Genomic DNA, 19,058 nt, shown 5'->3' with positions numbered 1-19,058 from the left:
TTAACATCATTTGAGGAGCATGGCACATCCAGAAAATGTTTCTGTTATTACACTTTTGCCTTACTTCCCTGTGAGGAGCTCAGCTGTGATAATGTAGTAAGTTATTAGATAGTTAACAGATTGAACAGCAACAGGCAGTTTGTGCCCAGCCTGAATTTGCATAAAAATGGTTTCTTATGAAAGTGGCAATGCCATTTCCCCCACAACCCCTTATTCTAAGAAAGCAGGAAATATGTGTTGAAGTACAGTCATGCAGCCCATTCCATTTTATGTTGTATCTCCTGTTAGATTAACGTTTACTACTAAGAAAGGCCTTGAAGTTTCTACTTATTATCAGCTTAATTAAAAATAGTAATATTCACTTGTGTGGCTTTTTGGCACAGAAAGCATTAGTGTTAAACTACAGGGATAGTTTCATGTTGCAGTTTTAAAAGATGTGACATTTTCCCTACATCCCGGTACTCATGAGCTAACAAAACATTCATTCCAAAACACTTCTTTTTTTTCCTGTTCAGAGATGACCTTGTTGTAGGAAAACTGTCACATATGAACTATTGATTTGTTTCAGCAAACTGTCCTCTTAAATCACTTAAAATAGATCGACTGGAAACAAGCAACTCTTAATGGGGCAATTCACATAATTCTTACCCTAGTGTTGTTCAGCTGAGGTCAAGGCGACTAATTCTTCACTGAACTGCCCTTTTAGCCGGAAATACAAGGGGCCATGTAGAATTTATAAAGGCTGAACAATAGCCCTCTTCAAAAGCAGAGGAGAAAGTGGGGGCGTGCCTGCTTGACCTGCCCCCAATGTCAATATGTGCATGCCACCTCCACCCTTCATACATTTAGCAAATGTATGAAGGGTGAGCCACTATGCACACAGTTAATAGTACAGTATTTTTTGCTCTATAAGACTCACTTTTCCCTCCTAAAAAGTAAGGGGAAATGTGTGTGCGTCTCATGGAGTGAATGCAGGCTGCAGTGGCGTAGCGTGGGGAGTGTAGGGGGGGCCGGCCGCACCGGGCGCAACATCTGGGGGTTAGGGAAATCCACGGGTTAGGGGGCGCACATCCATGGGTTAGGGGGCGCAAATTACTTGTCTTGCCCCGGGTGCTGATAACCCACGCTACGCCACTGGCAGGCTGCGCAACTATCCCAGAAGCCAGAACAGCAAGAGGGATCGCTGCTTTCGCTGCGCAGCGATCCCTCTTGTTGTTCTGGCTTCTGAGATTCAGAATATTTTTTTTCTTGTTTTCCTCCTCCAAAAGCTAGGTGCGTCTTATGGTCTGGTGCTTCTTACAGAGCGAAAAATACGGTACTTGGGAATCCTGTATAACTAGAGGGTGGTATTCAATCACACAGAGAAGACTACCGATGGAGGCTTCCTCCTCCAGACTTTTGCTGAATGTGTGAGAGTCAGAGGGTGGAGTGGGTTGGGCAAGCAGGCAGGGTACTGTCCCCCCTTTTGTGTGTTGAATGAATGAAGAAGCACCTTGGGAAAGGGCTTAAATCTGTTACAGTGATTTCATTATGTTAGTGGGAGTTCTGCTATACAGTCACCTTCCATGCACTGAGAATCTGAAGCCTTTGCCCATCCAGCCAGGAGATCTGATACTTGGAAAGGGAGGAAAACAAACTGGAAATGGCTTTTGATCCACAATCCTTCCCAAGTTACATCAGCACTTGGGTTCTGGTGTCTGGGAGCCGAAGTCCTACCAAGCCTCCACATACTAGAACCGAGGAAGCCAAGAGGATAGGAATTGATTTGGTGATGATAACGAAGGAACCAAATATAAGGTTTCCAAGGACAGCTGCTGCTTTGCATAGTGCATTTAAAAAGCCAAAGCCTGTTGCCCTAAAAGGGAGAAAGAGAGAAAGAAAGAGAAGAAGTTAAAACCACAGGAAAGAATAACAGTTTTATCGGGGCGGAAAGCAGATGAAGAAGAGTTTGGATTTGATATCCCGCCTTTCACTCCCTTTAAGGAGTCTCAAAGCGGCTAACATTCTCCTTTCCCTTCCTCCCCCACAACAAACACTCTGTGAGGTGAGTGGGGCTGAGAGACTTCAAAGAAGTGTGACTGGCCCAAGGTCACCCAGCAGCTGCATGTGGAGGAGTGGAGACGCGAACCCGGTTCCCCAGATTACGAGACTACCGCTCTTAACCACTACATGAGAGAAAAATGGTGCATTGGTTTACATACTATTCCTGAAAATGGCCAGAACTCAGAGGTCCAAGACTTTTTGCACTAAAACGACAGGTGAAATATCCTTTGAACCTGAATATTTGCTTTGAGTTTTATAAAATAATATAAGCTGGAGGGCGGTTTTTCTCAAAAAGGTCAGCTGAAGATGCAGCAACGACTAGAAAATTACTGAGCAGCCCCACTGCAATTCAGTGACATCCTGGGATTGCAAAAGGACTATAGTATTCACTCACCTTCACGTCCCCTTAACACACCCTGTGTCAGCCGTGAGACTGATCTAAATAAAGAGAACAGGACCAATCCAGAAGCTCCTAGACCTCAAACTTGGAGGCTTCTTACTTCATGCCTTATAAATAAGTTGGGGCAGATGCTGAAAATTCACTTCCTCAGCAATTTATCTTAAAATAAGTTTATACTGCTCTCCAACTGAACTCCCAGGATTTTTTACAAAAACAAAATAATACGTAAATAAAAGATAGCAAACATATTAAAATAAAAAATAATTCATTAAAAAGCCTGGAAGAATCAAGATATATTATGTCCATAGCATCCCCCTGATCCTCCAGGCTTGTAACTATCAAAAAAGATAAATGAGCTTAGAGCATGTGCAGTTGCCACATACAATAATCTATATGCAGCTTTCATGCATTTTCTATATAAAAACACATGACATAAGGATGGGGAACCTGTGGCTCTCCAGATGTGGCTGGACTCCAACTCCCATCAGCCCCTGCCATAAAGCAGCACTCAGAAGGTTGGAGAGAACACAGAAAAGTCTTTTTTTTTAATGTTCAAAGTATTTAAGCTGCCTTTTCTCCCTTAGCCTTTATTTCACTGACTTGTTAGCAATTCAGCGCCTTCCAATACATAATAATCTCTCTCTCACACACACACACTCTCTCTATATATATTACATCTTGTTCCTTTATTTCCAACTCAAATTATAGTTTTAAAAACCAGTCTTAAATCAGAACACACTGATGCCCTTCCATGCTGAATTCTCTTTCACATCTGATTTTTTATTTTTATTTTGCAAGACTGCCAGATAAAAGTAGCCTCTAGCAATTAGGTCAAAATCAGAGGGCCAGAGAGCCAGTTTACAGAACAAGGAGATGGTAATCTTTCAAGAAAAAGAAAATATTTATGTCTTCAGGGACCCACCTACTTAAGGGACCTGTGGAAATCCTGATGAAATGACAGCCAGATAGGACATGAGCTTTATCTGTTCAAATGTACTTATATTAGGGGCTTGAAAAACCAGTACCAAGATGATGGAATATCCTGTACCTTTGGGAAATAGCAAGGAATACGTGCTCTTTAGCAGTAAAAGCAGAATATTCTCTTCTAGTCTCTTTCCTTTCATTTTTTTTTTTTAAAGCATAGCTTTTTAAAGGACCTCCATGTGCTCACCTGCTCAACAGATGGCTGGAGACCCAAGAGGTAGTATAAACTTAAAAGGAAGAGGTCCTAGTTGCGAAACACTGCTTTAAAGGGGGGAGAGGGAGAATGAGGCTGACCTTATATCCTTAAATACATGCAGATAAGAACAGGAAAGGGAAATATACTTCAGTAGAACTTGTTTACTTGAATCATTTGCATGCCTCTGAAAAAAACCTTCTCCCTGCTTGAATATGCAACACTTAAGCTGCATACTTTTATTCTCTAAGGAAGCATTGCCTCCAACTGCTACTCAGTTTGGTGTCTATTGGCCAGTAGTGGATGACAGCATGGCAAGGTGCAAATGTGTCCACAGGAATCTGCCCTGTACCAGGTGAAGGTACGTTTCCAGTACATTTCCGAACACAATTCAAAGTGTTGGTGCTGACCTTTAAAGCCCTAAACGGCCTTGGCCCAGTATCCCTGAAGAAGCGTCTCCACCCCCATTGTTCAGCCTGGACACTGAGGTCCAACTCCGAGGACCTTCTGGCGGTTTCCTCACTGTAAGAAGGGAGGTTACAGGGAACCAGGCAGAGGGCCTTCTCCGTAGTGGCACCTGCCCTGTGGAACGCCCTCCCATCAGATGTCAAGGAAATAAACAACTACCTGACATTTAGAAGACATTTCTAAGGCAGCCCTGTTTAGGGAAGCTTTTAATGACTGATGTTTTAATGTATTTTTAATCTTTTGTTGGAAGCTGCCCAGAGTGGCTGGGGAAACCTAGCCAGAAGGGCGGGATATGAATGAATGAATGAATGAATGAATGAATGAATGATTTGCCTATCTACCCCAGTTTTATCTACTCCGACTGGCAGGGGCTCTCCAGGATCTCAAGGAGAGGCTCTTTTTTAATCTCAGAATTTCTCAGATGCAGAAATTTGATAGTGTGCAGCACTTGATGTTTTTGGGATTGGCCAAGTTACTTAATAGGAACTTTCGTGAGGATTTATTAAGATTTCCACCATCCAAATATGCAGTTAATTTAGCACTAAGGAAGGCAAACTGCCTTGTAAGGCACCTAGTGAGTATTTATTTAGATCCCAAGGTTGGGGTTTGAGAGAAGTTTCTGGTTCCACATTCAGAAAACTGAACAAGTTAATAAAATGGGTTTCCCCCTGTATTTTAAAGCCTTTAAAAGCTATACCTGCTGAGATTATCTGACACCAGCTACTGCAGAGTGCAAGTTCAAGGCAGCGGATTGGGGGAGAAAAATCAGGATTATATTACATATAAGTCTTCCCTGAGATCATATCTGAAGCAAAATACACTGCAGTAGCCTACAAATAAAGACAGCCAAGAAAGATTAGAAGAGCCGTGGACAGATAAGCAGGGTAAAATTCCACACTCTGTCTGACCAGAAAGAGAATATAATAAAATATGAAAGAAAAAGGAAAAAACCCACAGTGAGGGTGTGATATGATTCTTTAGTACTTCTAGTCTGAAACCACAGATGTGGAACAGAAGAAAATATGGCAATGTGTCAGCCTAGAATTTCAAAAGACTTCCCAAGGCAACAGGAGGTGAGATGTAGAGTAAATGGAGGAAATAAATATTTTTTTATTAAATAACTAGCAAGACTGACGACGTTTTATATGTGTTTGGTGAAAAACTACAGCCAGGCAGAGCTTCTGGAATGCATTATTACAGCTTGCTTCACAGAGAAACAGGATCTGATCGTTGCCTAAGCCATAAAAAGAAGCTAAAGTAAGGTTACCAGATGTCCCCATTTCCCGGGGACAGTCCCCGGATTTACAAATCAGTCCCATTACAAAATCCATTGAAGTTGAAAAGTGTCCCCAGATTCATTGGGGGGGGGGGAATCTGGTAACCTTAGGCTAAAGAGTACAGGAGTGTCATCAGTTTTGCCTTTGGATAACATTATATGCCATGAGTGGATAATATGATTAGAAACTGAATTGGACACTCTTGTATTCCATTTCCACAAGGTGGCAGTAAAAACTCACACTTCAAAATTATGACATTATAGGTTAGTTTAAAGACAGGGTTTATCATAGCCCATAAATAAATTTACAACCAAGAAAGGAGAAATTTGGGGGGTTAAAAAAGAAGGTATTAAGGTGGGGGTGGGGAAACCAGATGTTGATCTACCGACTCATCAGCCCCAAACCAGCAAAGCCAATGGTCTGAAAAGATGGGAATTCTACTCCAGCAACATCTGGAGGGCCACAGTACTAAGAGAAGACTCTACTGAACAGCTAATAAATTTGTTCCCTCCCTAAATCAAACAGAAAAGGGTGGTAGTTGGGCCTACACCAACAATGAAGGTGTATCCCAGGGTTTCCAGCTGGTTTTAGACTACATTTTTCCCACCATCCCTGGGGACCCTAGCTACCAGGACCAATGGTTATGGATGATGGAAATTATAGTCCAAAAACAGGTGGAGACCCAAGTTTGGGAAACCCTGGTGTATCCTAACACAAAATGAAGTGCAAAAACCCAATGCAAGTAGACAAAGATATTCAATTAGTTAGCTTATTAAATGGTTGTAATAAAACACAAGCAAAATGCAGTATTTTTTTTAGTGCCAAGAGTCCATCAATTCGTTCTCAAGACAGAATAAATGCCATGTACCCACCAAATGGAGCTTGAACTAGCCAGAAGAAACATGAAACAAATGCATCTGCTTGCTTCAATTCCCATTCTTGGACGGTTTGTGTTTATCATGTGAAAAACCATTTATGTATCATGGTTTATATTTGAAGGGTTTATGACTTGCATCTGCAAGGCAGCTCAAAATAGTTCACTTAAGGGCTGATCCAAACTTCTGCTTGTTCTGCTGCTTTCCTCCATGAAAATCTGACCATTACCGCTTAATCAGAGCAAACATCAATTGGGTTTGCTGCAGATTGACATTTGTTCTGATGAAATGCTAAAGAGTGGGTTTTCCTGGGGAAAGTGGCAGGACCAGCAGAAAACCGCTTGGACCCATGCCTAGGAAGCATGAGACAAGTAGAAAACATCTCAGGCCAGTCCTTTCTAGGCATAGGACACGCATGACCATGTTTCATGAGCATGGCAAGTGAGCCTTAGATGTGAATGGATTGCAAACATCTCACACTTGGAAATATAAGACAGTGGGCCAAGAAATAGACTGACTATGGGTTTTTCAAAAACTTTAAGAGTTGAATGAAATACCAGTTAAGAGTCACATGGCATGCCTCTACAGAAGCCTACCAGACCTGCCTATTAATAGTTTCCTTCCCCATGCCTTGCCAATGGTGAGTTGGGGGTCAGTGGATACTGGTCTGCAGGCAAACAGGTCACTGCCTCACCAACCTCAGTCTGCCTACCTTCTTACAACCAGTGCAGAACATAACCATGGCTACCAGCGTCCTCCTCCTTAGCTACAACTCTGCCCTTGTAGAGCTCAGATGGGGAGAAACCTAGAATGAGTTGACTCTGACTGTCATTGGTTCTGGCTCCTCATGCTGGTGGCCTGTTTTCCACCCTGCTAGTCCCAATGGGCACCAGCCAGTACCAACTGTGGTAAAACAACGAATGAGTGCTGAGAATAAAATGACTTCTCATGTTGAAAATTGGCATATATCAATAGAAGAATGGCAGATGAAGATGTTGGACTTTTTGGAGCTGGCTGACCTGACTGGAAGAATCCGCGACCAGGGAAGAGGAGACACAAGAGGATTGGAAGAAATTTAAAGAATATCTAGCTAAATATTGTGATATAAGATAAATAGAAAATTCTTGGAAGTAATAAATAGGCTTAGGGGTAGAATAAGAATATGTGGTAGTAACATAGCTGTCAAGTGTCCCTTATTTGAAGGGACAGTCCCTTATTCCAGCGCCATGTCCCACTGCTGTCCCTTATTGATAGATGTCCCTTAAACGTCCCTTAAATGATGTCCCTTAAATTTCAAAGGAAGCAGCTCCTCTCCCTCCCTCCCTCCCTCCCTCCCTGCCGGCCAGGAAGGAGGGAGGCTCCAACTGTGTTGCTTGGCTGTGTTGCTCACCCAATAAGAAGTCTAAGAATGACCGGGGGGGGGAGCTAGCATGCCTTGTGTGTGGCTAGTTAATGCAAGCTGAGGGGTTTTTTGAATGCTGGATGCCATTTTGTTGCACGTGCTGCTGCAAACTTTGCAGTGCAAAGCCAGGCCGGGGAGCCATCTTAAGTTGAGGCTGCATAGGCCTTGTGGTGCATGTGATTCAGATTCTATTCAGTTGAACCTCTGGTTACAAAATTGGTTGGACAGTGTTCTCGAAGCTACCAGCATGAGTTTGACCAGACTGCAGGGGGACAGGAAGACTGGAGTGCCTGGAACAGGTGAGGCTGCAGGTCCCTTATTTTGGCTGCTGGTCCCTTATTTTCAAGGCTGCTGGTCCCTTATTTTCAAATCTGTAAGTTGACAGCTATGGGTAGTAAATATTAAGGATTAGAATATTAATAAAGGACAAGAGGTTAGTAAATGAAAGGAATTAATATTATTAGAAATATGAATTTGGAGAACTGTTATACAGGTGACATAATGAAATACAGTTAGAGGGGATTTGAGGAAGTCAGTTATCAATGTAATGAGAATTAGGTATTTGAAGAAAAAAAATTTATTTGTGTTTAGTTTTGTAGTGTAATGTGTTTTTCTTTGTTGTGTGTTTTGTTATGTTGTTTTGTGATAAATGTGGAAAATCAATAAAAAAAAATTTTGGGGAAAAAGAAAATTGGCATATATCATTGTCACCGACGAAGAGTTACTGCTTAAAACATATTAGATGCCACATTTACCGAAGGGTTTGTTTGTTTTTCAAATGAATCAACCTTCAGCACCCTGAGGTTTTCTTCTCCTATTTTGATGTTGAACTGTGTGAACATTTTTCTTAAATGAGAACTGCAAGGGCAACAGGGAGAGGAGAGGGGCTTAAGTGCTCCTAACTCTTTGATTGTGGCCATTATGTTCATAAATTCTAAAAAGGGAAAAGGCTCCCTTCTAAAGAGGGTTTATTTTAATACTACATTAAAGCTTGATAGTGGGACACTTTGAGGAAGTTTTATAAAAACAAAATGCTATAAAAGCAAAGTGCTTTTGATTTATAAATAACCACAGCACTACTAATCTGAAAGCAAAAGGTTGAAGTTTATCTGCTGCTGACTGTAACAATAGCTGCACTGGGGTTAATCCAAATTGTCTGTGCAGCTTAGTACATTGCCTGACAGTGGTCAATGTCAGAGCAAAGGCTTAGGAAATATACTGTTCACTCTAAGTCCAGATAATTTATGAATACGTCAAATAGCCCTGGTCCCAAATGCACACCATCAGAGGACCCAAGTACTTACTTGCTTCCGTTATGAAAATTACCTGTTTATTCCTACCTATTTGTCTCCTTTAAAGACACACAAACCATTAATAAGAGGTTCTGATCTTTTAATCTGTGGCTAACATGTTTCTGAATTATATTCAGAATGCTTTAGAAAGCCAAGTATTTAAGAGTATACCTCCTGTCTGAAGGATAAAGCTCCACAGTGATAACATCAAGGGAGTTCCACGCCGAGATGGTGAGGCCGTTGTACAGACACAGCATGCCTATCATCATGGATTCACTTGTACCAAACCACAGGAAGAAGCAGCTAATTCCAGAAAGAATCATAGAACCACCTGCATTCAAGGGGAAAGGAAAGAATCACTATTGATTTTGTCACGAGCCTTTCAAAGAAATGCCATAAGGCTGTCATGACTCCAAATCACAAACAGTATCCTGGATATCAACGCAAAGTGTTGAGGCAGGCTGTGAGAGCCAGAAGCACCTGTAGAATTACTGGACCTAGGCGAATAGCCCATGACATCAAGTCTGAACCCAACAGGTAGGAGCCTCTGAAAGGCAAAGACCCCTAAATACAGCAATCCCTGAGCCAGATTCCCAAGGGAATCTGTCACCAAGGCACTCTTGTCACCAAGGTTCTTGCAGCCCCCAAAACACTGCTCACTGGTGCACCCTTTCCTGGCAGAAACTAACAGAGAAGTTACAGAATGCTAGGCTCCATGCCAGAGGGCTACCTTAACTGCCTTGGAGGGGCAGTTTGTTCAGGGAGGTTATAAGGGCCCAGTTGGACCTAGGAACACCAAGGGAACAAGTTCTGCACCTTGAGAATGCTCTGCCCAGTCTGGAATGCTAAAGATTTGAGTACTAGTGACAAAGAGTGATTAGTTTGCCTATAGAAGTGATTTTAGAACCACTCTATTTTTTATATATTTGTGTTGTAAACCACACTGAGATCTATGGGTATAGAACAATATACAAATTTAATAAATAATAATAAATACGCCAGACACCTCTGCAACAATTTCCTGGCTATTTAAAAAGGAAAGGGAGGAGGAGCTTGTGAGTTTGATCAAAGGAAAAGCAAGAAGGTTGCCGAATCATTTCCTCTCACCATTTCCCCCAGTCAAGCAACCCTGAGCTGCTTTCCCACTCACAGGAAAATGAAACACAAATATCCAAATCTTTCAGCATGCAAGTGAAAAAGCAGCTTTTTTGGAATCGGCTAGTGTGGGCTGTGGGTTGCTACTGAATAGGGAAAAAAAGAGAGAAAGACTATGTCTAGCTACCTGGAAATGAGTCCCACTGAACTCAGTAGGATTTACTTCTGAATATACATATATAGGCTTGCACTGTCCATAGAACCATTCCTTGGCTCAGGCACACAACCTTCTGCAATTACAAATAAACAAAGCCACTGGCTTGTCCAATTTTACCCTGGACTTGTAAAGATAATTAGCTAGACTTCTTTCTGTTTCTCTGCAGAGTTCATGAGTAGAGGATAGGGAAGAGTCACTCCCAACAGCTGCGCTATTGCTGCTTGATTGGACAGAGTCATGCATGTTCCAACTCTACAGGTCTTTGAGTCTGGGTGCCCCAGTGAGAGCGACAGATTGGTGGCAGTGCTTCTGTCAGTGCAAGGGCACAGCCCCAACCTTACCAGCCACCCCAGTTCCCACCTCACAGAAACTTCCAGGAGATTATGTTCAAATATTTTTGAAGGGTATTTCGAATATACCAATTAAATATTTTTGAGGAAACAGTTATCCCTCCCCTCGCGGGAAACTCTTAAAAGTAGGGTTGTGCAGGATAATATTTTTTAAAACCCATTTTCATGCAAAGTTCATACCTAACATTGTTAAACGCCCAATTCTGTCCATCAGAAGAGCGGAGACGATATTCCCTGGTAGTACAGCTAAAGTCCCCAGGAAATTAACGAAATAAATCCAATAGGCACTGTAATCATCATCAAAGGATATTTGACATCCTGTCTTGTTGTGAATGAATGTGCAGTTTACAAATTGACTGCCAGGATATTTATATGGTTCAAGATCTATGGAAATGAAGAAAATGAACAATATCAGGAATTCACAATCTGTTCATATTAGGAATTCATCTGTTTTAAAACATTTCAAAAACTGATAGAAAACAACAACAACAAACTTTTGTAAGTGGTATAAATGGACTTTTTTCAGATAACGAATTAGATGTAATTGTCAATACTATATGCTTCCAGGACAGTCATATGCAGAACCTAGTGGCAGATTGGTGTGATCTGCATCTCAGGGAGTAAGTCCCATTAAACTCAATGGAACTTCTGAGTAGATCTATATAGGACTGCACTGTAACATTATTCACACCCATTATTCACAAGTCACACTCAATGGCTTTTTTGGGGAGGATTATGATCTCCTTATCCAATGTAGGACTGAAGCTTCCCAAAAATAAAAATAAATAAATCTGCTGCTTCTGCTTCCCCGCCATGCCCCGCCCCATCCTGCTTTGGGCCAGCTAGAAGCCAGATATGCAATGCCACAAATTCTTTACTGCCTCACTGACCAGTACTGAATCATGTTAACTCTTTAGTTCTCTGCAAAAGTTCTGGTAAGCCAAGATTTTAATATTTTCATGGTCCCAATGCTTTCTCAACCACCCACAGCTGCTATTTACATTAGAAGAAAGGTATGTGCTAATTGCATTGATGTCCCGTTTGGGTCTCAAAGTGCCCTGCCTTCAAGAGGTCAAATGGATGGGGATCCCAGAGGGGGCTTTTTCAGGTACAGGGCCCTGCTTACGTATAATCCTCAGGCAGGCTGGAGAAGGCACCAATCCTGTTATGATTTAGATGACAGCTTAATACCTTTTTATCATCTAAGGCTTTGGATGAGTAACTGGTAGCTTGTCTTTCTGATTGTAGATACCTTTCTTGCTGCTGTTAATCTGTTTTTTAACTGTATTTTTGTTTTGTTTTTTAAGAATTATTACTGTAAATTGCTTTGGAACTGTGATATATAGACATTTTAAATCAAATCAAATCTTCTTGTGTATCAAAAGAAAACTGGGCTGGGGATTCTAGAAGTGTGTGTGGGGGGGGGGGGTGTTCTGCCTCATAGAAGTCCCAAGTTCCTATTACTTGCAATGCACCTTCTGAAAGGAAGAAGCTCCGCAATAACCCAAAGGCACAGATGTCAGAATGTGCAGAGTGGTTTACACATTACACAAATAAATGACCACATACATAGAAGATAGATAGCCATTTGAAATCATGAATGTTCCCTCCCACTGTTGACTCAAATACCTCAGTGATTTGTAGCCTAATATATCTCTGAGCCTGTCTGAATTTTTGCAAAGGGCTTTGACCATAAGCATAGAAGTTTGACCTGACCTGACCCAACCTGACCTCAGCTGCCAAGGTTTTACCCTTTCCCCATGATTCAATAAGCAGAGAGCCTCAGAAACTGCTTCATGACAGAGGGGTTCAGGGTTGGATGGCTGGGTTCTTTCCTTCATTTTATACACCAGGTGCAGCTAAACCTCCCCATGCTTACTCATTAAAATGGACATGGAAGCTTGGCCATAACATAGATGGCATGGTAGAGTTTACAAGCCCAGATATCAATTCAACATAAAACAGTTAGTAGGAACACAGAGAAAGTGTTTTTTTTTTAAAAAAAAAAAAACTTGTCTTGTATTTCATTGCAATCATCTATAACTGCTTTACTCCTGGAAAGAAATGCCTGAGAAAATGGAGCCCCCATGAATTTGGACCGCAAACAATGAGCTTCCTTCCTGCAAAGCATACCTGTGTTGAAGAAAATGCTCCTCACAAAAGTGCAGTTCCTGAAATACGTATTCAGTGTAGTAACATCTTCAAAATAACAGGTGTTAAAGACAGTATCTTGAAATGTAACCGCTTTGAATTTCATCATTGTGAACCTGAAGAACAGAAGAGATTTTTACAGTCAGATTTTTATGGTCATCATGAACAAGAGGCTACCCTCACCTGGTTTAGCTGGCCTGTCGAAGCCATTTCCGGGAATATGGCCACTGTTGGATGCTGACAGCTTCTAGGAGCCACAGGTGAGAGCTTAGTGTAGGGTAGGGGCCAAAGGTGGACAAACTACCCCAGAAGGAGCACAATGTGTTCCTCGCCTAACACCTCATACACCCCTAAGGAATAAATCCTACTCAAATATGGAGTGGAGTCCCTAAGACAGTTGTATGGCACCTTGCATACCTCCTTCTGGCAGCTCCTGCAGCCAAGCTGGTGCCAAATGTATTGCTCTGCTTTCCTTTGGACCACATCAGTGAGGTTGAGATGGAGGTCTTGTGGTCTGGGTGGCCCAGGACCTCCATACAGACTACCCAGGCTCGCACCCCATGGTTCACTTTAGTGTTACTGATGCAGCAGTTTGGCTTCACCCCAGAGGCGTACTCCATTGTCTCTCAAGACAGATGGATGCCAATAATTCATCACTCAATTCAAATGTTGCATGCTAGTAATTCAAACTATGGAAGTAGTATCTTCAAAGTCAGCATGGTCAAAGGAACCATAACAAATATTAAGGATGAAGACTGATTGTAGGAGGATGGGGAGGAGTCTGGATATCGATGCACACTACTATTTCTTTATTTCATAAAGTTAATTCTGATTTAATTTATTTCGCTCAACCTGTCATTGACGAATGTTCCATTGTAGTGAATCTGATTTTCCAAAGTAAAGTTGAAGTCAAAGTCTTTTATTATCTCATTTTCAAAACTCTTCCTTCTAGAAGCATACTCATCTGCTTGTAGATGCTTAATCACATCTGGAAACCAGACTGACAATCCATAGTATCTGTGAAAAGCAATAGATACAATTTCAATGAATCTAGTGTCAAAGCGGTACAGAAGAATTAGATTTTTTAAAACTTTGCTGAAACACACAATACACTTGTGTTTTGTTGAATATACACTGATAAACAAGTGATGTTTTAAAATAAACTGGCTGCATTTGGAAATAATAACAAACTGCCATTTAGTGCTGAGAAGCCAAATTATTCCTTGAGCTTGCATGTTGCCCCCAACATGGTCACGAGGGAATCTGAAGCTCAATTCCTATAAGAATAACATCCATTATTTGACTATTGATCCAAACTCCCAAATGTATTTTATATAGTTAACTTTTTACCTTTATCCTCTGTATACTGCATTTTGTTTTAATGCTATGGCTGGTGGCTGATGCAAATAAAGATTCATTCATTCATTAACCATAATTTAGCAGGTTGTCCAAACCTTAAACCATGATTAATCTTAACTCTGGTTAGTGAAAACAAACCAACTTCATTAAATATGTTTTGAAGCTGCCTTGTTTCTATTAACCAGAGGCAAGATTAACAGCAGTTTCTTCTGGTAGGGATGACACTACAAAATTCAGCTAAGCAAAAATAAAAGCAAATGCTTCTGTATTCTGTATCACAGCTGTGCCCCCCCCAAAGGAAGAAACATATGAGCCTAGCGCAGCCTAGGTATCATTCTTGTAACACTAAACCATGGTTTAATGCTACATCCAAAACAATCCATTTTGTGTTAATGTGTTTTTTACCTCATAGCTTTATATTGGAGGAAATGCTCTCTTTGATATCTGTAATTCTTTCTATGTTCTGGAGTTACTTTATACAACACCAAACTTAAGTGTGTTTCAGAGAGAGGAATAGGAAGAAAAACTCCATATGTAAAAACATTGGTCACTGTCATTTCTAAAAGCTACTGCTAAGAATCACTTACACAATGTTGGATTCTGTTTGGAAGAATTACTAAATTATAATAAAGTCAGAATTGTTTATGTCAGTTCTGAATATATTGTGAACTGCTAAGTTGCATCTGGCCACAACCATATTTACACAGACTTTGGCTTGAGAATCTGTATAAATTGCTTGAATCCATGTTAAATTTTTATCCAAAACTGGAGAAAAAAATTCTCAACTAAAAAGGGGCATTCAACATTATCAAATGCCTTTTTTGCATTGAGAAATTGTAATATTACTTCCTACATTATGTTTGAAGTATAATCTGTAATATGTAAAATTTACCAAATATTATTCTTCATCTTTCTTTGCCAAATGAAGCCTAAGTGGTCAGATTTACTGATTATACTATTCCCCCCCCCCAAAAAAAATGCCTGTCAATATCTTATAGACTGTGTTTAACTCAGGCATGGCGAAACTTGGCCCTCCAGATGTTTTGGGATTACGACTCCCACCATCCCTAGCTAACAGGACCAGTGGTCAGGGATGGTGGGAACTGTAGCCCCAAAACATCTGGAGGGCCAAGTTTGGCCATGCCTGGTTTAACCGATATTTTCGCCAATACACAGTGACTAGTGCAAAGTACTTCCACTCTTTGGGAACAACAATTATAACTGTAGCTTTTGAGGTCTCCTGTATGACCCTCATTTCCATAATTTGATTACAGTGGTACCTCAGTGTCAGGGAACTGCCATCGGAGCCAGAGGAGGAGGGAGGGCTCCAGAGGGATGCCGGAGAGCGTCCCAGGAGGGAGAGAGGCAGCCCATCTGCGGGGGAAGGAAATCAGCGTAGCACCAGTGGAGGGGGGGCAGATGGGGGAATTGGTGAGGAGTCTCCATGACTCCTCGCCGGAGACCAGCGGGGAGAGCACGGGTCCTCCACTGCCCACACCCTCCCTGCACAGAAGACTTCCGCGCAGGGAGAGTAGGCGGAGACTTGGTGTCAAAGAACTTCTTTGCTGGAAGAAGTTCAAGAAACGCCCACTGACGGATACTGCCAGCGACTGAGACAGCCACGGATGAGTGGCTGTCCGGACAGAAAGGGTTCACCCAGGTGACTCAGCCAGGTGTGGCGACGATTTACGCACGAGCAACCCCTAGAACCATTACACTCAGGTTAAGTACTTAATTCATTCCGGAGGTCTGTTCTTAACCTGAAACTGTTCTTAACCTGAAGCACCACTTTAGCTAATGGGGCCTCCCACTGCTGCCGCCGCACGATTTCTGTTCTCATCCTGAAGCAAAGTTCTTAACCCGAGGTACTATTTCTGGGTTAGTGGAGTCTGTAATCTGAAGCGTCTGTAACCTGAAGCGTATGTAACCTGAGGTACCACTGTAATTACTTTACTCAGAGATTTTACTAGTACTGAATAAAACCTTTTTATAGTATGCAGCTGTGAAGCCATCTATTATTTCTCTTTCCATTACTTATCATTCTAATAAGACATGATCTTCTATTGACAGCTGTGAAAAATTAATACTTGACAAAAATTGCTCTATTTCTTTCTTTTCTGTTTTGCTTAATCAGTATTACAACCACTTCATGTGTGTCTTGTTGCTCTTACCCAAAAGAAAGAGTAAACCATACTACTGCAAGTTTAGTTGTACTGTCCTTGACGGGATAAGTGAAACACCTCATAAAAGTTGACCAAATCTGTGAAAGATGAAGAAAATAAACATTTATTTTTAAATTTCAATTTAGAGTACTATGAAAAGTATAATAATAATAATAATAATAACAACAACAACAACAACCATATATGCTAAATTGAAATTATTGGAAAGAAACACTGGATAAAAGCAATGTATTAAATCAAAGTAGACACCATCATCTCGAACATCCCTGGTGAGCATGGCAGCAGAGAACATTTATTCATTCTTTTAAAAAACTAAAGCACATCGTCTTCAAATAATTTTTGTAAGGTTAACAACAATCTTCAATGGTTACATTTCTATAGTTCTGCTTTCATATTCAGTGCAAATAATATTTTTCAAATTAATTACTTACACCATCCAGCTCTGTACGCACTCTGACATAGCACCGCTTGTACCAGGTTCCTGTATCGCTTTCTATTTCTATAAACTCATCTATTTGCTTAGGAGTTTTTATCCTGTTAACCTATGTAAGGCACAAAAAAAGATTTTTATGTTCTTTCCCCTTAGCAAACATTATTTGATGTTATCCAAATAAGGATAGGCAAACAACTTCATGATGGGAATGAACCGTGTCTAAAGCTTCTAGAAAGAAAGGGAAGCTGGATTTTTGTGTCATGAAGGGCAACTGCACAGAATGGTATGCAATATCAAGGCAAGAGCAACTTAGCATGCAATCCAAATTAAGCCCCAGTGAACTCACTGGAACTTCTGAGAACAGTCATACCTCTGTCTAAGAACAGTTCTGTTAACGAACAATTCGGGCAATGCACTCCGCAAAACTGGAAGTAGGTGTTCCGGCTAGCAAACTTTGCCCCGAAAAACAAACGGAAGCCGACCGGTGGATGGGCACCGGTGGCGAGAAGCCTCATTGGGAAAAGCGCACCTCGGTTTAAGAATGTTTTCAGTGTAAGAACGGACTTCCGGATTGAATTAAGTTAGTAAACGGAGGTACCACTGTAGGCATATATAGGAGTAGACAGGGAATGGGTTATTTTGCTGAACATTATTGAGATAGCTGATTAACATCCAACTCACCTATGCATTTCTTAATATGTTTTTACAAAATGAAGGCATCCCCATCCCAGCAAAAATATAATGAAAAAGGCAATATCACAGCTTCATATGAAATCAAGATAAGACAAAATAAATACAAAGATAATATTTTTTACAAAAATACTTTCTTACAAAAATTCATTCTTTCTTATTAAAATATCCCTGTGCTCCTTTACTTGTTAATTCACAAAACTATTCTTTTTTTAAAAAAGTTTGGCTATTATGAACCTAGTTGCCACATTTAGATAGATGATAGATAGATAGATAGATAGATAGATAGATAGATAGATAGATAGATATTAAGTCTTGGTTTGAACAATACCCTTTTGTTATTCTAAACGAAAATTTGTTATTCTAAGTGAAAACGCTTTTGGAAAGTACCAAACACCTGCTTCTGTAATTACTGAGCAGAACTTTTTTACATTACACAAAAATATATGGATAGCATTAAACATAAGAAAAGTCCTGCTGGATAAAACCAAATGCCCACCCAGTGTACAAAATGGCCTATCTGATGCCAGTGAGAACTTATAAGCACAAAAGCATTATTCCTGTTTGTCCATCCCAGCAATTGGTACTCAGAGACACAGTGAAGGTGCTACTACATAGCCATTAATAGGGAGCAGGTGGCACTGTGGTCTAAACCACAGAGCCTCTTGGGCTTGCCAATTGGGAGGTCAGAGGTCCGAATCAACATGATGGGGTGAGCTCCCGTTGCTCCGTCCCAGCTTGTGATGGCCTGGGAATCCGATTCAGAGGCTGAACCGGAGGAATCCCAGCCTGCACAGGAGTCCCCGCCTCCAGGGCCGGCTGAGCTGGGGCAGGGCCTTGATTCTGAAGCGCCTGCACCTGTGCCGGATCCTCAGGAGCAGGCACCAGGTGAATCCACTCTGGCTCCAGAGGTGGTTGAGGACTCAGTGCCTACAGGTGAGTCTCCCCCTGGGTCCAGTAACCCTTCAGCCTCTCCTGAACTGCAGAGGCTCAGGGCAGAGAGGCAAAGGGAACTGGTTTCTCCCAGGAGGAGTGCTCGCCTTAAGGCCAGGAGAGGCGGGTCTCCTGGAGGCCGGGACCGCCCCTGGCCTCAGAGAAGATAAAGGCCAGTCAGCCCGGTCCCAGGTTGTGGGAGCAACGTCGTTGAAGAGCTGTTTCGGCCAGCATCCAGTCCTGTTCCCCCAGAGTTCCTGTCCTTGCCCGGCTTCTCGCTGTGGACCCCGCTTTGCCCGTGGAGGACTGTCTGCCAACCCTCAACTCAGGTCCTGGACCTCGCCCCACGGTAACCTCCCCCCTGGACCAGCACACAGCTTCTGCCAACCTAGCAGTTCGAAAGCACACCAGTGCAAGTAGATAAATATGTATCACTGCGGCGGGAAAGTAAACAGTGTTTCTGTATGCTGTGGCCTCCGTCTCGGTGTTCCATTGCACCAGAAGTGGTTTAGTCATGCTGGCTACATGACCCGGAAAGCTGTCTGTGAACAAACACTAGTTCCCTCAGTCTGAAGTGAGATGAGTGCCACACCCCATAGTCGCCTTTGACTGAATTTAACCATCCAGGGGTCCTTTGCCTTTACCCTCACTTTTACATAGCATTAGTAACCTTAACTTTCAAAACATACCCTTAATCCAGTAAATGTTTTCAA

General features: G+C 41.7%; 1 protein-coding gene across 1 annotated transcript in view; it reads right to left on the bottom strand.

Annotated features, from left to right (window-relative positions):
* Positions 1-1,143: 1,143 nt before the first annotated feature.
* SV2C (synaptic vesicle glycoprotein 2C) overlaps positions 1,144-19,058 on the bottom strand; it is an 87,411-nt gene continuing 69,496 nt past the window's right edge. Inside the window, exons 7-13 of the mRNA XM_079995485.1 lie at positions 16,721-16,831; positions 16,278-16,366; positions 13,600-13,764; positions 12,730-12,863; positions 10,777-10,980; positions 9,106-9,265; positions 1,144-1,855 (exon numbers count right to left, since the gene is read on the bottom strand). Of these exons, the coding sequence (XP_079851611.1) occupies positions 1,672-1,855; positions 9,106-9,265; positions 10,777-10,980; positions 12,730-12,863; positions 13,600-13,764; positions 16,278-16,366; positions 16,721-16,831 (1,047 nt within the window). The 3' untranslated portion in view covers positions 1,144-1,671. The remainder of the gene's footprint in view (positions 1,856-9,105; positions 9,266-10,776; positions 10,981-12,729; positions 12,864-13,599; positions 13,765-16,277; positions 16,367-16,720; positions 16,832-19,058) is intronic.

This window comes from Podarcis cretensis, assembly GCF_951804945.1.
Source record: "Podarcis cretensis genome assembly, chromosome: 11".
In the NCBI taxonomy this organism is placed as follows: domain Eukaryota; kingdom Metazoa; phylum Chordata; class Lepidosauria; order Squamata; family Lacertidae; genus Podarcis; species Podarcis cretensis.
This window is presented reverse-complemented; position numbering and strand designations above follow the sequence as displayed.